This window comes from Pseudochaenichthys georgianus, chromosome 14, assembly GCF_902827115.2.
Source record: "Pseudochaenichthys georgianus chromosome 14, fPseGeo1.2, whole genome shotgun sequence".
NCBI lineage: Eukaryota > Metazoa > Chordata > Actinopteri > Perciformes > Channichthyidae > Pseudochaenichthys > Pseudochaenichthys georgianus.
Window position 1 is genome coordinate 11,578,141 of NC_047516.1, and position 27,340 is coordinate 11,605,480.

Below are 27,340 nucleotides of genomic sequence, written 5' to 3' on the forward strand. Positions count from 1 at the left end.
TCTAAAAATCTAACAGAAAACATCCAAATGCTATCAATTTGAGCATGTTAGCATGCTGTTCCGCATATCTCGAAGCAACACTGTGCCAAGTAAATCTGTCTCATTCTGTCTCTCCTTGTGTCTCCTCCAACCCCAAGCCCTTTTTCTCATAGGAGAATGAGGAAGAGGAGGAACTGGAAACCATTGGAGCGCCTTGGAAAGTTTCTGTGAAGTCTCAATGAAAGCTTTAGAAGAGCCCCTCTAGTATTTGACTCAATGGCCAAGAAAGGGCGTACGAAGAGCGAGAAGCCTGAAGCGCTCATCTCTGCCCTACAGGCAGCCAATGAAGACCTCAGGTCCAAGCTGACTGACATTCAGATAGAACTACACAAGAAAAATGCAAGGTACTGTTAATCATCTAAATACATACATTTCCTCTGAATGTTTCAATGATTGTAGATTTGAAACCTTAATTCTTTTTTTTGAAAGCAAGACAATAACTTCAGGTCCAAAAAAAGCTAAGATTTAGGTTTATGGTTCGAGTAAATGTTCTGACTGGCATGCCTATGTCTCGACATCCTGCACTTATGGTACAGCATGCATGTTATGTTGAGTTAATGCACAGCCTCTCTATATAACATGCTTGAAATGTAGTGTCCCTCTTTAGCCCTTTACCGTAGGCAGATCAGGTTGAATAAGGTTGAATATTGACGTTATACAAAATGGTAATGTTGTACTCGATGTACTGTGTTTTGCATGTAGAAAACTAGTACACACATAAATGAGGACAAGTGGATGATTTACCTTAAGTTAGAACAAGACACTCTTACATTCGGTACATTGACACCATCTTAACAATCATTATGTTGTCCTTAAGAAGAAGAAAGAAAGAAGAAGAGAAGATATACTTTATTAATTCCTTACAGGGAAATTTCAGGAGGACAAAGTGCAGGAGGAACATCCCTCCTCTTCATGATTTAAGGCCTTTTCCCCCCCTGTTTAAATATTAAGCTGAATACAAATTTTGCTGAGGGTGGTCAAAATGCACAACTCATCAAATCCACAACGCGCCCCTGATAACCTCAACTGCGTAAATCACAGAGCGTGATTCCTACTTGGAGTACAATAAACGGAAACCTAATTCCTCTCTTCTCTTCTCTGTCGCTCCTCTCAAAGGTAAGCAAACTAGAGCGCGACAAGCTCCAGGAGGTGAAGCGGGTGCGGGAGCAGGAGCAGCACCGTCACACTGCCATGATGACGGAGCAGCGGGCCAAGTGGCACGAGGAGAAGTTAAAAGAGCTCCAGGCTCTCAGGGAAAACCTGACACGGCAACATGAGCTGGAGCTGGCCCGCCACGCCAAAATCAAAGACCAGGAGAACCAGAGGCTCAAGCGGCTCTGAACGCCATGCGCGATGGCAGCGGAGAGAAGGTGAGACTAAGAAAAGGGAGTGAAGATAGTGATTGATTTTGCTGTTGTGAAACATATGTGGGGCTAAACCAGAGGTGGGAAGCAATGAAGTACATATACTTTGTTACTGTACTTTACTAAATGTTACTCCACTACTTATTTTTCTGACGACTTTTAACTTTTACTTCTTACATTTTGAACACAAATACCTGTACTTTCTACTTCTTACATTTTCAAAACAGGCTTGTTACTTTAGTTTTAATCTGTGTTTGGTGGCGTGATCATTATTATTTAGAGTCATTGCGTGCCTATTGATTTGAACACGATCCATGTATCCATCATTTCCTGCTCTTCTCTAAAGAAGAGGGACCAATGAAAACTTTGTAATTGTGACGTTGTTCAGCATCGAAACATTCATTAGCTAACTATGACATTATTGTTCTATTAATATAAAGGGAGGTCAGTTACTCTTTAAAACAGCTGGTAGTTATGGGTACTTTTTACTTAAGTACATTTTGAAGCCTATACTTCTTTACTTTTACTTGAGTAAAGAAGTTTAGTCAGTACTTCTACCTTTAGAGCGTGTTGCTGTACTTCTACTTGAGTAAAGGATGTGTGTACTTTTGCCATCACTGGGCTAAACCCAGGAAAGATGGGGTTGGCTCAGGATAACCAGCCTCCCTTCTCAAGAACAGTTATTTATATATATTTATAAATAAATAACCATTACTCATATTTCCTTTCTGTGGAAATCCCTCACATGAAAACCTTTCTTTTTGCCCCCCTGGTTCTTCCAGGTTCGGACAGCCCTGACTATGGAAGCCAAGGAGGATGCTCGCCGCTTCTTCGACGTGGAGAGGGTGAAGCTCCTGCAGGAGATATTGGAGCTGAAGTCTCTGAAGAAGCAGACGGACGAGGCTCTCAGCAACATGATCCAGTCCGACAAGATGAAGGCTGGCGACCTGCGGGTGGAGCACCAGCAGCACCAGGAGCAGATCTCTAAGATCAAGTGGGACTCTGAGAAGGACATCCGCAGACTGGTAGGCACAGTCACCGCGACCAAATGATTAAATACTGAACCGATATATGTCCATTGGCCAAAATATGAATTAGGACCACTGTGCTTGTTGAATATTCATGCAGGGATTGAGCATAGTGTAGTAGATTTTATTTTCAGCTTCATTTCTATTTCATGTGTACTTAGGTATAATCTTAAAGCTTGTCTATTTTCATTCAGTCAGTATTATTTATTTATTATTATTTAAATAATTTTCTAGTAAATCCTAAAATCACAAATTTACGAGAAAGCAATTTGATATGTAATATTTATTTATTTGGAAGGACATTGATTACTTTTGGATTAAATTCATCACACCACAGTCTCTGTATATTGTGCCTGCAGTGTCTACCTACTAGTCATACGTACTGCTGTCCTAATATGGTGTTGCAAAACATTTTGAATAATGTTTAATTTGCTTATTTTGTCTCACTTTAAGTAGAAAAAACTATCCTGATAATAAAAATATGTCAGCTTGTACTTACAATTACCAATAACAAGAAACCGAAAAAAGGCAGAGCCGGACAATGTTACATATATTCTTTTGAGTACTTTCATTGTCAACATATTCACTGTCTTTTTATTTAATTTAAATTATAACATTTAGCTATAGCAGCGTAACAAATAAGAGACTCTGAACTTCAACAGAACCAAGTTACATCAGTACTTAATTATGTCCTTCTTCCTCACTATAGGTGGATGAAATCAAATCTAAAGATCGCTGCATCTTTGCTCTGGAGAAGGAACTGGATTCAACGGCGGGTTTCTTGCAGAAGCTGCAGCTCCAGAAGGAAGCTCTGGACGACCAGCTGTTCCTGGTGAAGGAGGCTGAGTGCGGCCTGGGAAGCCCCAAAAGAGAGATTCCCGGCAGAGCTGGAGATGGAGCTGAGCACTGTGGTAGCCCAGTAAGTAGAGAGGAAGAGCAGGGAGAAGTTCCATGCTCCACGTAATCATATCAAATATTTAGATAATACTTTTAATTTGAGTGAGAACTGGAAGCCTTCCTACTTCTTAAACCCTATTCGTTCCCCTTTGTTTTAGCTCTTGAATATCAATTTGTAGCTAAGTTGCAATGTGCCATGGTTTTGTAACAAATTATTTGAGCATGCATGACATTTTGTGTAACTCCATTTGACAAAGAAATGCTATAAGCTCAATTTTGGCAGTCTGAATCTCCGAATCTTGGGCTCAAACTGAAAGCTCTGTGTCCTTTAAAGGGGCCCTATTATGCTTTTTGGGGTTTAGGCTTTCCTTTAGTGTGTTATACAGGTTTTTGTGCATGTAAATGGTCTGCAAAGGCTAAAATCCCAGTTCATGCCAGAGGGAGTTTCTCTCACAAACAATGCCGTAACACAGTGACATCACTATTGAACACTTGCGCTTCTATTGGTTAGTGCTCCAACACATTGGACGCTAAGGGGCGTAACATCTCCAGGCGGTTTACCAATCATAATAGACTGGGCTCTGGTTTCAGACAAAGGCTAAAAAGAGGTGCTGCAGCACAGCAATATGGGGAAAAAATAGCGCTTTTTGAATATTGAAGAATGGAAGCATGTCACAGTAAAGCACAAAATACAAATATGAAACCTGAAAATGAGCATAATAGGGCGCCTTTAAAAGTGATATTGTTGCCAATTGGATCCGACAGAGATATATATTCTAATCTTTGCTATTAGGGATTTTGACATTAGAAAAGATGCTTTGACATCAGGATGTGGCTGCATCCTTTCTTAGCTTAGGTTATACAGTAAAGTCAGACAGTTATGATGATATAAGTGCTCAGAAGATGCAAGTTAAGAGAGTGGAAAGGTTCACGTACAGACTGAATGGCGCACAGGATTAGTTTTGTGCACCCTCAAATTTGCCAGAAGCATGAGATATGTGAGCAGCGTTTAATCAATGATTTGTCGAAGTCCCATGATCAGCTCAGTATCAAAATAATATTTCAGTCAATTGCCACATTGAAAGCGTGTGAACTCATGACTGTTAGTGTGAACATTCATCTGATTTCGATGTAATATTCATGAGATTTAAGCATTTAAAAGTTTACAGATACAGTATGGCAATTTTGTTGTAAAACACTCCAGATAAGTTAAATAATAAACGGTTTGTTTGTTTCAGGACTTAAGGAGAAACCAAAGGCGTCTTGCTGATCTCAACTCGACAGTACGCAAATTAGAGGACCGCAACTCACTGCTGGTGGATGAGAGGAATGAGCTGGTATGACCAAATGATTCACTTAAAGAACATGAACCTTATGCATTCTCTTTCTTCCCTCGTTTATCTTCATATTTCTGCAATTCCTTCAAATCTCCAAGCTTTTATCTTTCACATGTCAGTCCAGGTTTACTGCATATTCATAAGCCCCTTTCTCACCACCAGCTGAAGCGAGTTCGAGAGTCAGAGAAACAGTCCAAGCCACTGCTGGACAGGAACAAGCTGATGAGTAAGAGGAACGATGATTTGACTCAGACAATCCAGAAGCTAGAGGACAAACTCAAGATCCTGTCCAGGGAGAACAATGAGATGGTCAGCACAAAGTCACATCTGCATCACATATGCATGAAGTATTTGGTTTGTTAACAGGGACAGACTGATTTAGACAGGGTTATGGTAAATATGTGTGCTGTGTGTCTGCAGAAGGAGAAGATCAGCTCCCATCCTCCACTGAAGAAGCTAAAGTCTCTGAATGACCTGGACCAAGCACACGATGACCAGGAAATAGCCTTCCTCAAGCTCCAAGTCCTGGAGCAACAAAACATAATTGATGAGCTGACAAGAGTATGTTTACACTGATTTAATGAGGACGCCGTTTAGCAGGGTCACGCAGTATGTGTATAGTTGGCAGTTAGGGTCAAGGGGGTTAATCCAGAGCTTCTGTTGAAATGTGATGCTACTTTACCCTTATGTTTAAAAAAAAATAAAAAAAAGTAGAATGAATAATTCACAGTATAATGAGACACCTTGTTTTCTTCTTGCATGTTTTGCGTAAATTAATATATCTAAAAGTGTGAGAATCTAAGATTTCTGGTTCATCAATAATTCAAATAATTACTTATAAGGACGTTTTTGCATAAAATCCATGTTTTATTCAGCAGCAATGAACAGATTCTGTAGTATATTGAGTCTTTGGTGTCATTGAGTTGGTTTTCTTCGTATTTATTTTGAAAGAGAAGAGAGAAAAACTCTTCTTACAGTGCTGTTTTATCCTGTTTCTTTTTTCCCAGGACCGGGAAAAACTACTAAGAAAGAAAAGGCATAAAAGAAGTTCAAGGCCAATAAAGGTAGAACCATTTGCTGTTTCTTGCTTTTAATCTTAAAATGTAATTAGTTTGGTTAAAACTTTTGTGAAAGAGTATTTTTTGGAAGCAGAATGAATTTTATCATCACTTAAATATTTATATTTGGGATATCCGTCATAGCCAGGGTTTACGATTAGTTTTTGGGTGATTTGTACTGAGGAACAAGTATCACATCACCGACGGGTGAAAAATAGTGTTTTGGTAACACGGGGTGTTCAGGTAACACTTAAAGACTTTGTTATGGAACGCAAAGCAGAGTAGGGGGCTAGTACACCCTCCTGAGGGTCCGATTGTGGATGTCATGCGAGCATAACATGGTGAAAACAATCAGTCTAAATTAACAATCGGGACGGAAATGTTCGGATTTCCAAAGGGAGGTTCTGTGAATAAATTAAAAATCAAGAACCGAAATAATTGAACTATTCATATCTTAGACTGCACTGTAACTTTTATCTTTTAATGTTTATTTTGTTAGCTTTTCTTTTTAATGACTGATTTTAAATGCCATTTTCTGTCTTTCATTTTTTGTTTTTGTTTTAATGTTTATTTTATTATCTTTTACTGTTTTTAAATGCCTTTGTCTGAATGTCTTTCATTTTTGTAAAGCACCTTGAATTGCCTAGTGCTGAAAGGTGCTATATAAATAAACTTGCCTTGCCTTAAAGGTAGGGTAGCCTATGTAAGTTTGAGAAACCGGCTCGAGATACACTTTTTGTTATATTCCATGGAATGCTCTTAACATCCCGATAGCAATGAATATCTGAAGTGCTTTGACAAAAAATCCATAAAAAAAAGTCATCTGTGGAAGCCGTAGTACTGTAAAAAGCCCGGCTAAAATGATTGGATGGCCTACCTGCCTGTCAGCCTTGTCTTTTTAATTGTCAATATCATGTCTCGGCTCTACATGTATTAAAGTGAGTCTTGTATAATACACGGGGACACGCCACACGGGGATCAGGGGGTCACAGGTTCAAACCCCACTGCAGTCAGCATGTCGTTGTGTCCCTGAGACACTTCACCCCAAATTGCTCCTGTGGGGATTGCCCACAGTATTGAGTATGTAAGTCGCTTTGGATAAAAGCGTCTAACAAGTAACATGTAATGTATAACATGTAGAACCTATATGTGTATGAGTCATTATACACATATAGGTTCACCAAACTCAAAATGTAAACTTCTTCCTCTGACACTTAAGTAAAACCTGCATTGATATGTTTTTGATTCAGTAAGGGATAGTCCCATAAAGGTTTTGTTGAATTTAGTTGAATACCACATTGAAAAAGGAAAATAAAAAGACTTCTGGGATACCCAAGAGTGAGGACTTTGGTCAGAGATGGTTTAGATCTGTACATATTTCAACTTCCTTCTCTGCAGAGGCACATCGTAGTAGACACCTTCTTCGGGTATGATGAAGAGTCGATGGACTCAGAGACGTCCTCAGTGGCTTCGTTCAGGATGGACAGAACTCCTGCGACTCCCGATGAAGACCTGGAGGAGGTGAGATTTAGCCTAATGTTCAGGATTTAGGACTTAATACTCAAAATCCTGAATTTACTCCGATATCATTCACGATCACGTCCATTCAGACACATTCGAATAGAAATATGCTGTATCCAAATTCGCCTATAGACTTTGACCTCTTGCCTGGTGTGTCACAAAAGGGTCTCGCCAACGAGGAGTCGGAGCTGCGTTTCCGTCAGCTCACCAGAGAGTATCAGGCCTTACAGCGAGCCTACGCCCTGCTGCAGGAACAGAAAGGAGGCATTCTGGATGCTGAGATGGAAGCCAAGGTAAAACACAGTCAGAAAATCACTGTTTATCACTCCCATCTACGTATAACCTACTGTAATAATTTCCCTTTTTTTAATTCATTCTATCTAAAATATCACTATTCACCCACAGGCAATGTTTTGTTTATTTGTTTATTTTTAACAAAAACCTCTTTTCTGTTGTAAAGGCACAGGTGTGATTTGATTGATATTAATTTTGTGTTTCTCTAAGTAAATGTTTTTAATTGTTTTGTGGTTGAGAAATGGTTCTTACTGTTCTTCACCACCAGCTGAAACTGAGGGAATCGCCACAAATAGAGTTGCTAAGAGCTTTGAAACTGTAAACATACCATTGTTGTATGATCAATTCCTCTCAGTTTAGCAATCTAGTGAAAGGAAACAACTCTTCTGTTTCGGAGTAGGTTGGTGATAAAGTTGAGGAACGCAAGGATTCTTTGGAGATTAAGACACGTCGCAAAGTAGTACACTTTTTGGGTGGTGGAGATGCGATAAGTAGTATAGGATCCCCTGATGGACATTTAGCAGGGTTGCATACATTTCACACTGAACTGGAATGTGATTGGCTCACAGAGAATGTGTCTGAATATTGGTTTAATTAGCAGTGAATGGCCACAGTCAGAGAGTGAATATGAGAATCATAAAAGGCTTCTTAAATTATTTTGCTTTACTTTTCTCATGGCTGCTATAAGACTGTGGGAGTTTCACACCATTTTAATATATTTACTGGTCAACATAACTTACTGTGGGTTAGTAGTATAAGTGCAGTGACACATAGCCTTTTTATTGAGTACTGAAGCCTGTAAGCCTGTTGTACATTTGTGACTGCACATTTACATAAAACAACACAATACAAAGCTTCATTCAGTTCAAGCCTGTTTTGGTTCTTCCTGTAACAGAGTGCTGAGCAGGGACGTGCACAGGTACGGGCTAATGTTGCCCGGGCAACAGCCCGTTTGGCCTTTTTGGCTGACCTGCCCCTCTGGAGAGAGCGAGAATTTGTTTTTGTTTTTTCTGTTGTGACCGAATCAACATGATAAGCCCACAATTAGTATTAGCGTCTCGCTGCGGGAAAAACACTTTGTCAGCGCTGTCATCTGCCGGTGCGTTAAGACCACCTCAGTGTCGGATTTTGGAAACTTGATTTTGAGTTGTCTCATGGCAGTTAGGGTATAAGAGGCAAGACAAGGCAAGTTTATTTATATAGCACTTTTCAACACAAGGCAATTCAAAGTGCTTTACAAAAGATGAAAGACATTAAGAAAATGGCATTTAAAATCAGTCATTAAAAATAAAAGCTAATAAAATAAACATTAAAAGAAAAAATACATGGATAACAGTTACAGTGCAGTCTAAGATATGAATAGTTCAATTAAAATCAGCAGCAGAAAGAAAAGTCTTCAGCCTGGATTTAAAAGTAGTCAGAGTTGCAGCGGACCTGTAGTTTTCTGGGAGTTTGTTCCAGATATTTGGAGCATAATAACTGAACGCTGCTTTACCATGTTTAGTTCTGACTCTGGGGACAGAAAGCTGACCAGTCCCTGAAGACCTGAGAGATCTGGATTGTTCATAATTGAGCAGGAGGTCAGAAATGTATTTTGGGTACAAACCATTCAGTGCTTTATAAACCAGCAGCAGTATTTTGAAATCTGTTATTTGACACACAGGAAGCCAGCCCAGTGTAAAGACTTCAGAACAGGAGTGATGTGATCCACTTTCTTAGTGTTAGTCAGTACTCGAGCAGCAGCGTTCTGAATCAGCTGCAGCGTTCTAATATATTTTTTAGTGAGACCTGTGAAGACACCATTGCAATAGTCCAGTCTACTGAAGATAAAAGCATGGTCAAGTTTTTCCAAATCCTGCTGTGACATTAGTCTTTTAATCCTAGATATATTCTTTAGGTGATAGTAGGCTGATTTAGGTCAGAGTCCATGACTACACCTAGATTTCTGGCTTTATCTGTTGTTTTGAACATTGCAGACTGAAGCTCAGCGCTAACCTTTAAATGTTCTGCCTTGGCTCCAAAAACCATTACCTTAGTTTTATCTTTGTTTAATTGGAGAACGTTCTGACACATCCAGTCATTGATTTGTTCAATGCACTTACTCAGTGTTTGAATTGGAGCATAGTCTCCTGGTGAAATTGTTACGTAAATGTGTGTGTCATCTGCATAGCTATGGTAACTTATTATGTTGTTCTTCATTATCTGAGCCAGTGGTAGCATGTAGATGTTAAAGAGAAGAGGCCCCAAGATGGAGCCTTGAGGAACCCCACAGCACTGAGATCTAATAATACTAATACTGAAGTTCTGCCACTGTCTGTGTTTAAGTGGATGTCATTGACGACCTTAACAAGAGCAGTGTCAGTGCTGTGTTTTGGACGAAAGCCTGACTGGAACACATCGAAACAGTTATTTAAATGCAAGAAGTTACTCAACTGTTGAAAAACAACTTTTTCAATGATTTTACCTAGAAATGGGAGGTTTGATATGGGCCTGTAATTGTTCATTACTGAAGCATCTAGATTATTCTTTTTTAAGAGCGGTTTAATGACTGCAGTTTTCAGGGCCTGTGGAAAAACACCTGAGTGAAGAGATTTGTTTACTATTGTAGGAGCAAACACAGTGGTGGTGGCTTAAAGCCCACCTCTGCTCCGCGCCGTCCGTTAGATGAGCCTGGTCAGATTAATAAAAGAAGGAGTTCAAAACACCGGAATAAAAATTATAACAATAATCTGATTTTACTGGTAAAAAATACTTATACAAGTTACAGAGTACTCTGGACTCCCAGTTATACTGCCGTGCGATACAGATATCGGGACCAGCCAGTCAGAAACAGGGGGCATTTTGCATGAATAAACAACAGTATACATAGACATATTTGGGGCGGAGTTGTGTTGGCTCTTCCGTCCCATTTTACTCCTAAGCCAATCAGAGAGTCCGTGGGGAGGAGTTGTGTCGGCTGCTCACTCCCCTAGGTGTTCTTACTGGTTGGATTCACTTCGGGTCTGGCCCAATACAGCGAATCAGAGTTCTGGGAAAAAGTATTTTTCTTCTGAACAGAGCGTGAGAGCTTCGGAAGTAAACAAGGACAGAGTCACTTTTTGCACCTGAGTTCACTCCTTTACTTTCCCAAGGAATATTTCACACAAACTCTATTCTTTCCTAAACAATCAAACATTATACACAGATATATTGGTGCCTGAGATTATATTGGCCCAGATTGAACCTTGAAAAGAATATGTGTGTGTGCTGGTGGGAGGAGGTGTATGTGTGTGTAGCAGGGTATCTGGTCAGTGAGTGTACTGTAGGTGAGCAAAGAATATGTGTGTGTGCTGGTGGAAGGAGGTCTATGTGTGTGTAGCAGGGTATCTGGGTCATTGAGTGTAAGTGAGAAGGTTATATATATAGGATTACTTAAAACAGTCCAAAATAATTAGGGATGCACGATATTGGTTTTTTGATACCGATACCGATAACTTCCTGCTTCTCAAGACCGATACCGATAATAATATATTAAATGTACCTGTAGTTTTTGCACACCTGGTGGTAAAAAAAAGACTAGTAGTGAGCAAATGACATGAGCATTACTACTATGAACAAAACAAAGCCAAGAACAGTTTTGACTCTTCAAAGTGACCATATTTACTTTCCCAAACAAATCTGGCAAAATTCTTGCCTTTTTCAAAAGCCTTGTCGATAGGTAAAAGCCCCGGTGCCTTTGCAGCTGGCTTTGGATTCGCCGCTAGTTTAGCAGCGCAGGCGTCTTCCTACGCTTATGCTTTTAACACACCATCGTAGCGATGGCGATGTCTCAGGTGACTAATCAGGTTGGAAGTATTATAGCTCGTTGCCTTTTTCCCTCCTCGTGGAACTTCTGCATTGCATTTGTTAATACAAATAGCAAGCGAACTATCTAACTTTGAAATAGTCCCATACTACCGACGACATGTTAGTTTACTGTCCTAGCTTCACGGCCGCACACCATTTACGTCACAGCCAGGCATGAGTTAGGGAGCGCTGGATTTGTGAAAAACTCCCCTCTTCCTAAACCACTATACCACACTACTGGCAAAACGGGAGGAGCCGATTGAAAAACAAGCGCCCCTCATCCCAATCCACCCACACCGCAGTATTTTTTTCTTTTTTTTACCCAAAAAAGATATTGTATATTATCGGGGCTATTAATACTTTTATCGGGTTTATCGGCATGACGTCATAATTCCTAATATCGGGCCGATAATTATTGTGCACCACTAAAAATAATACATGTTCACTTCAATACAGTTCAAAATAATACCTGTTTACTTTAATACAGTTTAAAACAATATCTGTTGACTTTACTATATGAAGTAGATCTGAGTCCATGCAAGGCAAAACATCTTTTTAATATAATATAATATCAAGGCAGCAGGAGGAGGATGGAGGAGGAGGATTTCAGAAGTTGAATAATGTCCTCCAGGTTTTTATCATTAATCTGATGGAATTGTGTCATGGTGTTTGAATTGATATTAGGTGGACATAGGGACTAAACATTTGCTGTACCTGATGCAGAGGCACTGACTGCTTGTCTGATTTTCTGAATTTTGTCAGTGAAAAAGGAGGCAAAATCATTGCACGCCCTAGTGGATAGATATTCAGAGGCTACTGACACTGGGGGGTTAGTTAGTCTATCGACGGTAGCAAACAAGGCACGTGCGTTGTTTTTGTTTTTGGTAATGATGTCAGAGAAGAAAGACTGTCGTGCGTTTTTCAATTCCAAATTATAAAGGCCAAGTCTCTCTTTATAGATTTCAAAGTGAACCTGGAGATTTATTTTTCGCCACCTGCGTTCAGCTTTTCGACATTCTCTTTTTTCTGCTCTCACAGTCATGGCCTTTCTCCATGGAGATATTTTCTTGCCAGCCACTTCCTTTACCTTAATTGGAGCAATGGCATCTATAACATTTTTAATTTTTGAATTAAAATGATCTACTAGCTCATTTACTGAGATGTTAGCAGGGGCAAGTGTGGAAGAAAAATTCTGAGTAAACATTTCCCTAGTATTTTCAGTTAAATATCACTTTGTGGTTACCTCTTTTTGAACATTTTTGTGAACAGAAATAGAGCTCTCAAAGAAAACACAGGAATGGTCAGAGAGTGCAACATCAGTCACCACAACCTTAGAGATATTCAGACCCTTTGAGATAATTAAGTCCAGAGTGCCCCTTATTGTGCGTGGGCTCCGTCACATGCTGAGTCAGTCCATAGTTATCAAGAACACAAAACAGTTATTTAGCCCCTCTGTCCTGGGGGTTGTCAACGTGGATATTAAAATCACCAACAATGACTAGACGGTCAAAGTCAATACACACTATAGACAAAAATCATCAAAAAAGCTTGCACAGTATTTGGATGGTCTATAGATATTTAGGAACAGAGCTCGAGAGGAGCATTTCAGCTGAAGGGCCACATATTCAAAAGAAGCAAAGTTCCCATAAGTTGTCTTGCTGCATTGAATGGAATCATTGAACAGAATAGCAACTCCACCCCCTTTCTTATGCATTCTTTCCTGACTCATAAAACTAAAGTTGGGAGGTGTTGATTCGATAAGAACAGCTGCACTGTTATTTTGTTCAATCCAAGTTTCCGTTAAAAACATAAAATCGAGATTGTGCTCAGTGATAAAATCATTGATTAAAAATGTTTTTTCTGCCAAAGACCTGACTATTTAATAAAGCTAGTTTAAGTTCATTCAACACACTATCAGTCATGTTTTTTGTAACAAGCTGTGGCTGACATGGAATCACTTCTAAATTTGATAAACTCACACAAACGTTTGAGCGCTTCCTGTTTCTAAGCTGATTCACCACTCTCAATCTATTACCTATCAACACAGATATCGGCAAAGCTACAGGCAGGCAGGGCCCCGGCATGTTCTGGAAAGAGTTGAGAGTGCCATACGGCCTTGAGCCTGGACCCAGCACATATCAGTTTGCAGCGTTTTGTACACACACATCCCTATCAGGCTTTGAAGGGGAGGGAGGACCCACCACCCTGCTCCTCTCATCATAGGAGGGCAGGGTGAGGGCTACACTTTAGAAAGGGGGGTTTGGAAATCTGCTTCCATCTTCCTTGTATTGTTTTGGTGTGGATGATTGTGGTAGGCATGGTGATGAAGCCGGGGGAGATGGTGTGCGTCTCTGCTCCGGTGATTTTGGTGGGTGTCGTTGAGGGGCGGGGTTAAAGGACATGCTGCCAACCCTGCGTATCGCCTTCATGCGGTCATCGAACTCCAGGGGGAGGGCGAGGGTGAAAGGGTGAGCGGAGAGTAGAGAGAGCTGGGGGATGAATGAAGAGTATCCTCAAAGGCATTGACAGGGGGGGTGACGGGAGGGGAGACTCCTCCATTTGTGTCATAGGTCTCCCATAATCAGAACATTCCTCAGGCGGGTGCAGTGATACTTCTTCAGGGTTTTCTGCGCGATGTGTTGTGTCTTTCTCCTGTTTTGATTCCTCTTGCCGCTTGTCCTTGGCAGAGGGAACAGATTGATGACGCAGGCAGTTGAACATGTTAGAGATAAACAATTTTACTCCTGACCTGTTCAGGCAAACTCCATTTGCCTTATAAAGATGTCTGCGATCCCAGAAAAAGTTAAAATTGTCAATAAAATGGACAGAATGGTCAATACAGGCTGTTGAAAGCCAGGTGTTCAGTGCAAACAATCTGCTGAATCTCTCCACTCCTCTTCTGACTGGCGGTAGAGGGCCACTGATGAACACCTCTGCATTTAGAGAGCTGACAGCTTCCAACAGACATTTAAAGTCTTCTTTCAGCACTTCTGACTCTTGTTTCACAACATCATTTGTTCCAATATGTAGTACCACATTCTTCACAGTCAGATGTTCAGCCCCAATATGCAGGATCTTCTCAGCCAAGTCAGAGACCATATCCTTGGGAAAACAGAGTACTTTGGTGTTGTTCTTACAAAACAGACCTTTTACATCTCTCACAGCAGAGTCACCCACAATCAGAGTTTCAGGCCCAGTCGTTAACTTTCCCTCTAGCCTTTTACTTTTGGAGTAGGGGACTTTACTTCCTCTTGATACCGTCGGTTATTTACAAAAAAACACCTAAATATAGCCTACTTGTTGTTATTGAACTTCTGTCTTTCTGTGTCTTTTCATCTGTAAACTCCCTTAACGGGGCTGCTCGCTCTCTTTTCTTGATCGCCCTCTCACGGGTGAACAGTTCACTGTCCTGCTTCATTGTAGGATTTCTGCCATGTCTCTACCACTTTAGTTTGACCATCTCTGTTATTAAGTTATGGAATACTAAATAAATAAGTAATTAGATAACTACCGTTACTGCGCTCATAAAGAATGATAAGAATAAGAATAATGCGTATTGAACTGGTTTAATTAATTAGTGAGTTTATTTAAGGTAATTAGTTAGAGGCCCTATTGTATCAGTATGTCTGGACTGCACAGCAGTTACAATGGTCAAACTACATTAGAACAGAATTATCACCATTTTGTCTTTAATAGTTCTACTAACATTAGATATTTTTGATGAGATATGGACCGCAAAACAAAAAATGGCCCTGGTTTTCATTTTTAAAATCAAGTTACCGAATGCAAGTAGTCACCTTAACTTATTTTGTTATGATATGTGAATTACTGTTCAATTTAGTTGATGTAATAATCGTTTGATTTCTTTTACATTAAAAACAAGTTGCAATTTTCAAAAGGTCTTAACCCCTCCAAATGTCTGTGCACGTCTCTGGTGCTGAGAGAGGGTAGAGGAGTTAATGATCTATCTGATGTGAAGGAGAGAAGTGGCGATGCAGTTCAGTAATAAGTGGTATTTGCCACAAAAAATAACAAAGAAATACCACAAGAGCTTCCCGTTTACTTTACGGAGACATAACAGAGAGAATGCACAGCCCAAACACAATAAGGCTGCTTATACAAAGGTCAGGTAATGGCCACCCCTTTACTAAGCATCCTCTTAGGCTTTCTAACAATGCATCTGATGTTATCTGCACGTACCAAATTGACTGGGCCCTGCATCACCAATCTGTCCTTATATATTAATAATAATATATCTCATTTATATAGCGCCTTTCAAGGAACCCAATGCCGCTTTACATAAGGTAAATCCTTAGAGGGTGTCTCGTAATGTTAATTCAAATGTGAATACAATAAAGCTTCTTAAAGGCTATCTTCATTGATATGAGGGAAGAAAAGGAATATGTTGTCATGTGGTAATGGTTCTTTTGAAATAACTATATAAGTGTGTGTCTGGTTTTGATGAGCATTATAATAATAAATAAATAATCCCTTTCCTGGATGGACCCACACTTGAGAAACAGTGATTTTGTTACTAACAAAAGTCTGTTTTGCTGATGTTTCAGGCTCAGGAGCAGCTCCAGGCAGAGGTTCTCAGGTATAAAGCCAAAATAGAAGACTTGGAGAAGGAACTGAACCTAAAGGGACAGGTAGGAGACACAAACACACACATTGATACCTGCGGAACATTGTGTTGATGTACGGTGAAGGAAAAATAAAAGAAATATCACACTATATAAATATGAGCAGCACATCCTGAAAACAAATATTTGAAGGCAGTTTACTGTGTGCACACATGCATGCAAGGTCTGTGTGATGTTTACTCTCGGCTACAACATCACACCAAAGGCTGTAATAACAATGTCGTTTTTTAAATTGATGCATAGCAAATGGTATAAGATATATATTATTAATGCTTTATTTTATTTCAAAAAGTCTTATGTATATCTCTTTAAGAGACAAGTATACAGCAAAATATATTGAATCAAATATAACGAATACAAATTTAGTTAGATAAATAAACATTTAGTTATATGAACAAACAACTCCTCTCAATCAACATGTCCCATACTGTCCTCAATGTCATGCCATCACAACATTTGGAGTTGATCTTTGTTCTGTTTGACAGGGAACATGCATTTAATGATATTTCTACTGTCTTTAAATAGCTTTGATGTAATGCATCAAGTGTTTCTGTCCTCTACAGGACTCCAAATGGGTGGAGGAGAAGCAGCTCTTCTTACGAAGGAATCAGGAGCTATATGACAAGGTTGGACTTCAACGTTGTTTTCCTGATAAATACACATCTTTAGTGTTTCTCAGTGTTTGTGATTGTGTGAATTACAGTTTAAAAGGTATCTGATATGTCAAAGGAGTATTTAATGTTGGGACAATAGTCATTTGTGTCTTGTGTGCACAGCACTATTATTCTTCAATACCATTATAAATGCCTGAAATATTACGATTTACAGTTTAGAGTTGTGGACAACTGCCTTTTCCTGTCTGGTAATTCTACCTTTATGGTGTCCAGCTGGAAAAGATGGAGTCAGAGAGCAGCCGGGCGCAGCAGGAACTACAAGACTCCAGAGATCAGAACGAACTGTTGGAGTTTAGGATACTGGAGCTAGAGGTGAGTCACCTGTCATGAATAACGTGGCAATCTTTTATTTCAATCATGGTTAAAATAGTGACACCATATTCACTGGTGGTAACAGAAACTGGTTTAATACTGTAGGTATATACTGGGGACAGCAAAACAAACCATTCTATTAAAGAAATCAGTAAGGAGGAGTTCAGCTCTTTATCTATCATATCACTATAGCTTCCCCTTCCATTATTCCCTGTAATATCTCAAACTCATCCAATGACAAAAAAAGCCCAAAATCCATTGTTGTCTCGTTTTGTAGGCACATTTTTAGATGAACGATGGCGCTCAGTGTCACATTGCATTTACTGTGACTACTTCATAATAAAAGACAACTTATTTGGCCTTTTCATGTCAAGCTGCAGTATTAAAACAAAGGTTTGGTTTGCAATTCTATTGTTATTGTTTTCGGGTGCATTGCCACAGACAGTCAGAAGTTCCTTCTCAAGGAGGCTTCAGGAAAACACATTTGAAGAAATATGGAAAAAGTGGGGAATTTACATATCCCAAAGACGACTATCCCTTGTTTGACTGATATACAGATGTGTATGCATGGTCACATGTATGTGCATTGAATGTATACAGTATATGTATGTTGATATGTATGCATATGTACATGTGTGGACATTTGCTATTTCAAACAACCCCTGTGTACTTTTTCGTTTTTATTTTATTTGGACTAATTTTGTTTGCTATTTAATTTGTCACCTTCGGGTCTCTAAAAATATATGATTTGAAAAACTGTACTTGTATTATAATGTGACCCCAAATAAATAAAGAATAAAAAAGAAATAAAAAAAAGAAGAAGTTCCTAATCAATATTGCAATACTTCTATCAATCATCCATTGGCTCAGTCACAATTGTTTTACCATGCTTGGCAACATAGTGACTAACTCACTAATTTGTACATAAAAACGTTAAAAATGACTACAAAAAGTAGCTATGTTAATATCCTATCAAGTTAGACACTCATGTAGCCAGACGACCCAACAGTCTATCAGTGTGTGGTTTTTGTGTTACATTATGTGCTGCAGTGCAGATACCGGCGGGAGCTTTTGAGGGCCTCATCTGCCACCTAGTGAGCAGAGAGGGGAAGAGCTCAGTCCAGTGTGAGAATACACTGATCACACCTTACCAGTAATTAAAGGCTTTCTCCATAAGGTGTTTGTCTAATGCTTCTAAAGATGGAAGCAGGGGTAGCAATTTTACTTGAATAAGTTACATGTTCATGACTAAACAAGGCCAATTTCCCACCTGCTGTTCTGAAACTTTAATATCAGTGCAGAAAAATGGAAACAAGGATTGATTCAGGGACTTTAGTTCAGCTCTGAATGACCACATTGATTTGGATCTATTTGAAAAATGCTGTCTGAAGCGCAAAGTCTAAAACAAGCCGATACAAGTAAAAATACTATTTAATCCCAGTTCTAATAGAGTCAGGAGGGGCTCATAATGATTGTTAGTTATTGTGCCTTCCCTGTTTCATGGTATGTTTTCTGCTGTTTTCATAGGAGCGTGAGAGGAAGTCCCCTCCATTCAACCACCTGAGGATGCATCCCTTCTCTGAGGGAGTCAGCGCTCTGCAGATCTACTGTATGAAGGAGGGGGTCAAGGTACAAAGGAGAAGGACTCCACTGCATTATTTATAGTAACTGATTACAAAGTATAAGAGCAAGAGAGCCCATGAATGTTATGGCTGTACATACCACAAGCTGTTTGGTGCCATATTTAGAGCATGCAACCCTATAAACATCAATAGACATTTTTTGTGGAAAGAAGTTTAGATTAAAAGTCTAAATTAATGGTTAATGCCTTTTTTGTGTATAATTCTGATCTTTATTCTGTTTTCATTACAGGACGTGTGCATACCAGATCTCATCAAACTTCTAGATATCCTGGGAGACAACGGGGTAATCATTATGTCATTTAACTTTTCATAATGTATGACACTATATACTGTAGGTAGATTATTAACAGAGTTCTTCATTTCTCCTTTTTTGTAGAACTTAAGAAATGAGGAGCAAGTGGCCATTATTCAGGCTAGCACTGTTTTGTCACTAGCAGAAAAGGTACGTTTGGAAACTATATTATGGTTCTATTAAATAATGAAAAAATAAATCACAGAATAGTTGTGCTAACAAATATTTGCCATTTGTTGCCCTCTAGTGGATTCAACAGATTGAGGGGACGGAGGCGTCGCTGCACCAGAAGATGATGGACCTGGAGATAGAGATGGTCGGTTCAAACAACCCAGAACAATTTAATAATTTATTTAATATGACATTTCATATACATGTTTTCTTACTTGCAATGGATCATAGCAGCTTTAGTTCAGTGTGATATGAAGGTGGTTATCCTCCATAACGCCTCATGCACAGCACACATGGAGGATTGGTTTATATAAAGTATAAGTATAAAATACACGGTAAAAAAGAAAACAAATAATACCCCCTAACACTGTGTCTGATTTACTTTCTTCTGCACAGGAGATGTTCTGTAAACAGAAGGGATATCTAGAAGAGGAGCTGGACTACAGAAAGCAGGCCCTGGACCAGGCCTACATGGTATGTGTGGGTTTGAGTGTGATGTATCACTTTGTGGGGCCCAAATATGTTTAGTCACTGGGACTCATTTATTATGTGGGGACGAATATTCAGGCACCCTAATGTACTTAATTTACTTAAATGTTTGTTCCTGGTGTAAGAGTATGGTTAGATTCATGAAAAGTATCGGTGAAGGATTTAGGGTTATGTATACAGTAAATGTGGTTAACAGTAGGACTGCAGGTAATATAGGTAGGTTAATACAAAGTTTAATTCTTGCATCTTTGACATCAAAAGTAACAAACACCTTGTTTTTCTTTTCCCGACAGCAAATCCAGGAGTTGGAAGCAACGTTATACAACGCCCTGCAGCAGGACAAGGTGCTTCATGTCTCAATATACAGCTGAATTGAAATGAAAACTACTCTACATATTTTAAATAATCAGTATATACCTGGAAACCTCTTGTTAACCTTAAGTAATGCTGACATTCAGGTCTTTTAATATACTCAATTATGTGATGTTTGTCAAATGAAGACATCAATTTTAATGTCAAGAATGGTGTCGCAACATTATAGGTTTTCTTATAGCACACATTCTGAGATCATGAACATCACACTAATGTGGAACATCTGCGCTATCTGCCGTACGTCCTCATGATCGACGTACAACGTTATTGCAAAGGGATACATTTGTGACTATGGAGACTTTGCAATTATCAACACACATCAAGAAAACATGGGTTTCCTACAGTTTTGAGATTACTTTTACGTCTTAGCTACTGCTGACACAAGAAGTGTTCGAGAAAGAACAGCTGGACCAAAGTGTTGAGAAGTGTCTTTAAGAAATACAAATCCATTATGGTATCCACTGTGCCTGATGCCCGTTTTGCTCCTGCAGGTGATAAAGTACGGCGAGCCTCTGGACGAGCTTCAGAAGGACGAGCTGCGGACAGCGGTGGAGAAGCTGAGGAGGCAGATGCTGAGGAAAAGTCGAGAGTACGACTGCCAGATCCTCCAGGAGAGGATGGAGCTGCTGCACCAGGCACACCAGGTCTGTAGACGTCTGTGTGATGGAGAGGGATTTGTGTGTGTGATGATAAAGCTGTGTGGAAATAGCTTTGTATGTTTTATTTGTTTGTGGGAAATCCCTCTTGGCTAGAGATAATTGAGCCTTCCTACAGTTTTCTCTCTGAATATTTGCAGAGAATTCGTGACCTTGAAGACAAGACGGAAATCCAGAGGAGGCAGATTAAAGACCTGGAGGAAAAGGTAGCATATGTTTCATTTTCACACGCAAAAATTAGACTTTGATGCAAACAAAGAAGTACTTCTAAGTGCAATAGCTTAAATATCTCAAGCCTGTGAAATCAATTAAAAATTACATTTTGAGTGTATTCATTTTTTCACATTGTTTGTAGTGAAAACAATCCTTTTTAAAAAGCTCAAAAACATGTCAGATTACATTCTTACATACATATTATTAAGACAAATATTTCATATATATCAGTGTCAAGTTTCCTTGTACATTAAACCTTTGTGTCTCTCTCTTCTGATACTAACATAACTTACCTATGTGTTCTCCTTTTAACTTCTTTGTCTCTTCTTTTTCTCTTTCTTCTCCAGTTTTTGTTTCTGTTCTTGTTCTTTTCTCTTGCTTTTATCCTATGGCCTTGAAGTCTTTGGCGTGTCCTGTAGCAGAGGTGAGTCCTGAGGGCTTTGAGTAGAAACTACAGACTTCTGCAACCTCTTCTCTGGACCTCGGTCAAATAATTTTCCGTTCAAGCAGAACCTGCACAGCAAGTGTTTGGCTCTGTGCAGCCTCCAAAGTAAACGCTGGGAATGATCTGGCTACGGAGCCTAAATTGTCTTTGACAAGCGCTTAGCAAGTTGCATTTCTGTAGTAATATAAGTACTTCCTATATAGGCTCCTGACCTTCAGAATAAAAGCACAGGAGTGATTCATCTATGGAATGTACTCATCATACCCAAATGTAAACAACAAAGGGTCCTATTTGAACTGGAGATGCTGCTCATGGTTAAATGAAAATAAGATAGTAAGAGCACAGAAATGTTATACAATCAACACAAATTATGCATCAACACTTATTTTATTATGTAATTAATCATTTATCAACAATTAATCTGTAGTTGTTTTAAAAAAGGAAATAACAAACTGAACAATAGTAATGTTTTGTACATGGGGATCTTGTTGTTACCGCACTGTGACCATTCAGTGCTTTAAAGAAACACAAACTATTTGACCCTGGCCGGCTCACTTTCCCTCCATGTACCTGCTACAGCTTGCCTTCAACATTCAACCGTCATTTCTTCTTCATCTTTGCACCATTAACGTCTTTGAATTTAACAGTTACATTTAATTCTCTTCCATTTTACATCAGCATAAGATATTTACTTCACATCGACATCACCATATCTTGTGTTTGTTTGTTTGTTGTCACCTCTTTGATGTCAACCCGTGTTTCTACGTGATTTTTTCTCATTAACCAGACTTTGGGGTTTCTTAAATGGTTGTGCAGGAACATTTATTTGTACTTTTAGGTTGATTTATTTTTAAGTGTGGATGGCTGACGGATTTGCTGAAACATTGCTTAACCCCAAAAAGAAGTAGAATATATACTGTCGTCTAAACATAATGAAATGTGCAGTGCACTTTACATTTGCACACTACTTTTGACTCCTCTAATTCTTTGTGACTCCTCTCTCTTTGTCTCTCAGGTGGTGTGTCAGCTTGGGGATCTTGTTTGTGACTGCAGTGTTATTTATTTTCTGGACGACTGTGGAACAATGTGCGTAGCAGTGGCTGCTCGTGTCATAACATCAGTGACTGCTGTCGGTGTAGGTGGATGTGTCGTGTGTTGGCCATGGACGTTTGTAATTCAGATTTTATCCTTACATTTTTTTAAATGCGGGTGGGGTTCTCAGGATACTGCCCAGGGGGACTTTTTTTTAGATCGGCATTGGACAATAAACTTCTGTAAATGCAGCTAGGAGTGCTGCAGCAGGCTGCAAGAATGACACACACACCTACATACACACTGTTAACGGACACGCATGCATATACAGACGCATGCAGATGCAAACACACACACACACACACACACACACACACACACACACACACACACACACACACACACACACACACACACACACACACACACACACACACACACACACACACACACACACACACACACACACACACATGCTTTGACAATTCCAAACCAAAGCCTGGGAAATGTTTTCTCTGCCATGCAGGGTAATATAGTGTCATTCATCACCATTTAGTCACAGTATAAGCAGACAGAAAAAACTCATAGACGAGGCACACAAACCTCCGGACCACAACATCTCTTCTTTCCTTTCAAAACCCAAAAGGATGTTCTTCACAAATGCAACTTCTTGGTGAATAAAAGCGAGCCAACTCAGGTCCCAGGAGTGTAGAGGCCAGTACTGGTCTCAGGTCAGATTATAATAAGGATCACTAAGGAATATGGTGTGTCATGGCTGATCCCAGAGTGGCGCGAACACAGACTGCTTGGACTCTCCTGAGGTCAAAGACACTGCAGAGTGGTGTGCAAAGACACTAAAATGGGGATACAGGACACTCAGGTCGACACGTCTTCGCGACTTTAAGCGATGAGAGTTAAAAAGAGAAAGACAAGATCACGAGGGGAACGACACTCTTCGATCCAGCTCCACTCAACCTGGATCTCCACAGATTGTGAAACCGCTTCTAATTTATTTTCAAAAACCAGCAGACTGTAAGAGCTTTACTCTCTGGTTATCTTTCTTTTTTACAGCTCCCACCACACAGATACCGTGTCACAAGATTTCCACTGAGAAAACATCCCTACTCTGTACTATAATATATACATTTGTTGATATGTACATGTGACTGAATTATTTAATGTAGTCTCCCCTTTTTATTTCTGTGAATAGTTATTATTCTGTGAATAGTTATTTTCTGAAGCAGCTTGAACAGTTGATGTAGTTTATAAATGACTCTAAAGGGTACAAATTGCTCTGTTTTATTGTAGTGACGGCTGCAAAGAATAACTTTATTTCCTTGAAAATTATAAATGAAAAATCGTTGGAATATGAATGTGGAATAATCAAATATTTGCCTCCCTTTTCCTTTCCCTCCCTCTGTCACAATGTTCTTTATCAGTCAATCTGTTTCTCTCGGATTGACCAGCAGGGGGTGCTGGTTTCACCTGAGCTACTTTAAATGTTCCCTTTAACGTTACACATTATTTAACAAACTTGTAAATATGTTCAGGCTTCCTTGCAAAATATCCTCATCAACTCTAGTCGGACAATTGGTAGATTGATTTAAATTCAATAAATATGTCATCAGTTTCTCCTTGACACACAAAAAATTGACAAAAGCTAGATTTATTAAACGAAGTTCAACTTTAAAGACAATAAAATGTACACATTTCTCTGTCCCAAGATCACTGCAGGTTCTCTCTATACTTGTTTTCTTACTAACAAAGATGTATTTGATACTAACGACCCTCTTTTACGTAACACTAATCGCCACTTCCCAAAAATGAAATGGGAGAAAGTGAACGCAACACTACACCTGCTCCACTTCTCTCCTGTCAATTCAACTGCCCAGTCCCTGCAATATTAACTAGTTGACCGTGTTTGTTCCCTATGTACCTGAACTAGTGTATCTGCTATCATACCCCTCCCCCCTCCGGCTCCATTCACAGGTCTAGGGTATCGAGGCATCTCATTACATAGCGGACAGTAACACTGACTCTACCAAGGACTGAACCTCATTCACACCAACGCAACTCCGGTTCAAGAGACTATTTTTGTGCAAACTCAGCTAACTAGCAGTTGCCTTAAATGCACCTTTCCCCTTTTCCCCCTTGTATGTTCCACTTGAATGACTATTCTTTCAGGCGGTTGATATCATGTAATGTATTTATATATTTTTTATTTGACAGAGTAATTTTCAAACGTTACCCCGTCTGTCTTCCAACGAGAATCTAACCCCTCCTTCTACTTTCGTCTAGATTATTACATACAAAGATAAAAGGAGTAATGCTGCAAAAAATAAAAAAAACATGGCCTTTGACCTTTAAAGAATTGTCTTTTTTTACATCATTATTACAGGTGTGCATGGTAAGGGTTTTGTGTTGGAGGTGAGCATTTTTAACCGTCCTAATATTTTTACTTTTATTAATACTATTTTCATAAATGTTTTCAGCTGAGTAATGTTAATTTTCTCTCTTTCCTAATCTGTCATATTGAGAATTCACCTTTTTAAAGAGTTAGAACTGTATCTCACAAAATGGACTTTATCGATTTTGGGGGAGAACGTAAAGAAACCTATTTAAAACATTCAGTTTAAAATGTACAGTATAAAGCATTTCAATTTATACTTTTGCAGCATTTGTTTTTCTTGTCACGGCACGTTTGCATTAGTTAGGCAAGTTAATGATTACTTATTTCATCTGGCAAAACAGTTGCCATTTGTCTTGACTCCATATTTTTTATTTCTGACCTTAAACAGCAGTTGACAAAATAATCCCAATACAGGGTCCGTTTATTAGCTGTTATGAAATGTTCTATGGATTCAAAGACACTTTGGATTTGTTTTGTCATCCACTGTGTCCAAGATCAATAAGGAACCTTCAGATCATTCCTGAACTTATTTCATGCTATCTTTGTTAACATGATTTATTTTTACAATATGCAACCTCAGTTGTTTGTGTTGCAGCGTAGTGCTGTCTCCTGTCAGTCTCTATTCTGTCACCAGTCGTCCCTGCTAATGAGGTTCTGCTCTGTTCTTGCAGGACGAAGGAAATGGGCTGAGCTGTGGCTGGTATTGATTATTCTTCCATATGATGCACGTTACTCTGGAAATACATGTAGCATCGTGACTGCAACATGTTTTGCAGGTCAAAAAGTACTTTTCAACACCAAGGTCCTATTGTGTTTCATGAATTCATTCATAAAAACACTGCTCAGTATAAGGAAATGGTTGCGGTGAAGACTTGTGGTATGTTATGAGTCATAAAACCTTACTACATTGAAGCAGTAATGCCTTCAGGTTTGTTCTTTTAGGTTTTGCAGGACACAGAGCAGGGTTAGTCCAGGATAACAGGCTGTCTTCTCACTTTAGTCCTGCCTGTCCTTGGCAAGCCAGAGGAGAACAGCGGTTGAGCCAGGTTTAGTATTGTAGACCACTCCTGCCAGAGGATGTCTGTCATAAAAGTGTTTTATATCTGTCCTCCTCTCATCACTCACACAGAGGTCACTCTCAGAGGTCACAGTGTGCATTGCACTGACTAACAGCATTCTCAAAACTATTTAGAAATATACAAAATGAAGTGTAAGAGAAACATGAAAAGAGCTAGTTTCCACGTTTCATTCAGCCTTTTTCTCAGATATTGAACAACCTAAACATGTCCTAAAAGAACAATAGAGCAAACATCGAAACAGCTTTCTCTGCAAAACGTCTACTATAGATGCTTTTCCAGCACATGGCTTCAAATAAATCACTTTTGACATGACTCTTTTTGTTTAAATTATGCGTCATTCTAGAGGAAATAAAAACTCTTGTGTCACTGTGTGTTAGAAAGCCTGTCTGACTGTAAGGGATACACAATGCTGAAATGTCTAAAAGCACATCCTCAGAGGCTCTTTAACCTTATTTGAGCAGCAGCTGGTCAGCAGCCCAACCATCTGAGGCGGATGCAGCTGCAGGGTCTGCTTTGTTCAGATGCTTAGCAACACTGAAATCATGTAAGATCTCTATTCAACATGTGAGACCAGTTGCTTTTCGTCTTTATAACTACAGTGAACGTGTACAGATTGATTTCCATCATTCGGAGGAGAGTGCAAAGCAGCTGAAGTGTGTTTTCTCCTGCGGGTTTGACCTTGGTTTGTCCTTCCTTTCTGGTTTGGCTGCATCAGGCTCATCCAAGCAGCCAAACACAAGAATTAAATGCTAGCCTTTGTCTTGCTCTCTCCTGTTAATCCTGTGGATGTTTGCGGCCAAATGTTCACTGCTGCTCAGGACTGTCTGCTACTGCTCTAACAGCTCTATCACTATGCTGTTCTGAATAATGAAGGGAACATAATATATAACTGTTTACTCAGTGTCTAAAAATATATAATAATAAATAAATATCAGGGACCAGAAAAAATGCCGGATAAGACGAGACATCCAGGCAAACTGAAGGTGTTAGGGCATGTTATCCTATAGATCAGCTCGTAGACTACAGTAGCTGAGATGGAAATCAATACAGGTGTGCTGTGAAACTAAATAAATATTTGTGGTTGTTGTGAAAATAAATGTTGCTGTGTAAATGTTAGCAAGTCCTAGGAATTACATTTTTAGAGGTAGAACATTTTATTTTGGACAGTTGTACATATACTGCTTACATTGAAACTGTCACAAGTGCATGGTTGGGACACATTCTTACCATCTGAGGAAATGTATTATTCCGATTTTTTTATATCGTTTGTTGAATGAAGGTACGCCAATGCAGAACACACTTGTAACTTGTCCAACCTTCATATATTGATTAACTCCCATTGACTTGCCTTTGGAACAGTGGCCCACTTACCCACTCCTTCCAGCGTCTTACTAGCTGGAAGGCCTTTTGTGGCAAATCCGTAAGAGCCACTGAGGGTGAATGCATCAAACTCTGTCCTATCTGCCATCATTACATCATGCCTGAGTGAACACGCCAGTGGCAACATGAGAGCTGTTATCTTAGAGGGACATTCATTTTTACTAGC

General features: G+C 39.4%; 2 protein-coding genes across 2 annotated transcripts in view; both read left to right on the forward strand.

Moving 5' to 3' along the window:
- Nucleotides 1-221, forward strand: part of LOC117458604 (janus kinase and microtubule-interacting protein 2-like) — a 20,831-nt gene extending 20,610 nt beyond the window's left edge. Inside the window, exon 12 of the mRNA XM_034099195.1 lies at nt 153-221. Within this exon, the coding sequence (XP_033955086.1) occupies nt 153-221 (69 nt within the window). The remainder of the gene's footprint in view (nt 1-152) is intronic.
- jakmip2 (janus kinase and microtubule interacting protein 2) lies at nt 158-22,378 on the forward strand. Its single transcript, XM_071205466.1, is given in 25 exon segments — nt 158-367; nt 370-383; nt 1,156-1,369; nt 1,372-1,409; nt 2,186-2,428; nt 3,141-3,350; nt 4,567-4,665; nt 4,828-4,974; nt 5,086-5,226; nt 5,673-5,729; nt 7,122-7,244; nt 7,409-7,537; nt 15,929-16,012; nt 16,570-16,632; nt 16,894-16,992; nt 18,520-18,621; nt 18,865-18,918; nt 19,012-19,077; nt 19,175-19,243; nt 19,495-19,572; nt 19,881-19,931; nt 20,451-20,603; nt 20,756-20,821; nt 21,176-21,252; nt 22,289-22,378. Coding segments are annotated over 24 exon segments (2,463 nt in total). The 5' UTR covers nt 158-255; the 3' UTR covers nt 21,227-21,252; nt 22,289-22,378.
- Nucleotides 22,379-27,340: the final 4,962 nt, after the last annotated feature.